Source organism: Austrofundulus limnaeus, unplaced genomic scaffold, assembly GCF_001266775.1.
Source record: "Austrofundulus limnaeus strain Quisiro unplaced genomic scaffold, Austrofundulus_limnaeus-1.0 Scaffold10090, whole genome shotgun sequence".
In the NCBI taxonomy this organism is placed as follows: Eukaryota; Metazoa; Chordata; class Actinopteri; order Cyprinodontiformes; family Rivulidae; genus Austrofundulus; species Austrofundulus limnaeus.
In genome coordinates, this window is record NW_013962492.1 from 1 (window position 1) to 614 (window position 614).

Here is a 614-nt window from a genome sequence, read left to right on the forward strand (position 1 = left end):
CACACACACACACACACACACACACACACACACACACACACACACACACACACACACGACAAAATGTCTGATGTTGGCACTCACTGTGAGCAAGTTCAGTAGGTCTGTGTTTGCATCGATGCTTGGAGGTGTATTCTGGATGAGCGCCAGCTCTTGAAGTATGGTGTACAGCTGCTGAGCTTTTGCCAGGTTCACCCGTGTCTTCTCTTTGTCGGTCCAGTCTGGTAGCGCCACATGCACAGCAATCAGGTCCTTCAGGTGCACGCCAAGAATGGGGAACCTAAAGCCCGAGCACTCAGAGAAGCGTTTGCGGTAATGGCTGTAGTTTCCACATGACGTCACCAGTTCAATTAGGTTGTTAAAAACCTGTAGGTTAGACGGAGAGGAATTAAACTACATTTTCACAAAAAAAATGCAGTGTGAACAATGAGAGCTGAACAAGTATTGAAATTGGCTAAAAAGCTAAAACTGAGTTGCTAAAGCTAAACCAGCATAAGTGATACTAAAATGAGCATAACACACCCTACAAAAAATAAATGCAGCAGAAGGGAAGCTAGAGGCTAAAGGGGTAGGGTTCCCCAAAGGGGAAATGAACATTTCCACTTGTCTTTGGC

At 45.4% G+C, this 614-nt stretch overlaps 1 protein-coding gene across 1 annotated transcript; it reads right to left on the reverse strand.

Annotated features, from left to right (window-relative positions):
- Positions 1 to 84: 84 nt before the first annotated feature.
- On the reverse strand, positions 85 to 366 carry LOC106512677 (RAS guanyl-releasing protein 2-A; the record flags this gene model as incomplete). The annotated part of the gene is given in 1 exon segment (XM_014001243.1): positions 85 to 366. A coding segment is annotated over 1 exon segment (282 nt), but the record flags the coding sequence as incomplete, so codon positions are not given.
- Positions 367 to 614: the final 248 nt, after the last annotated feature.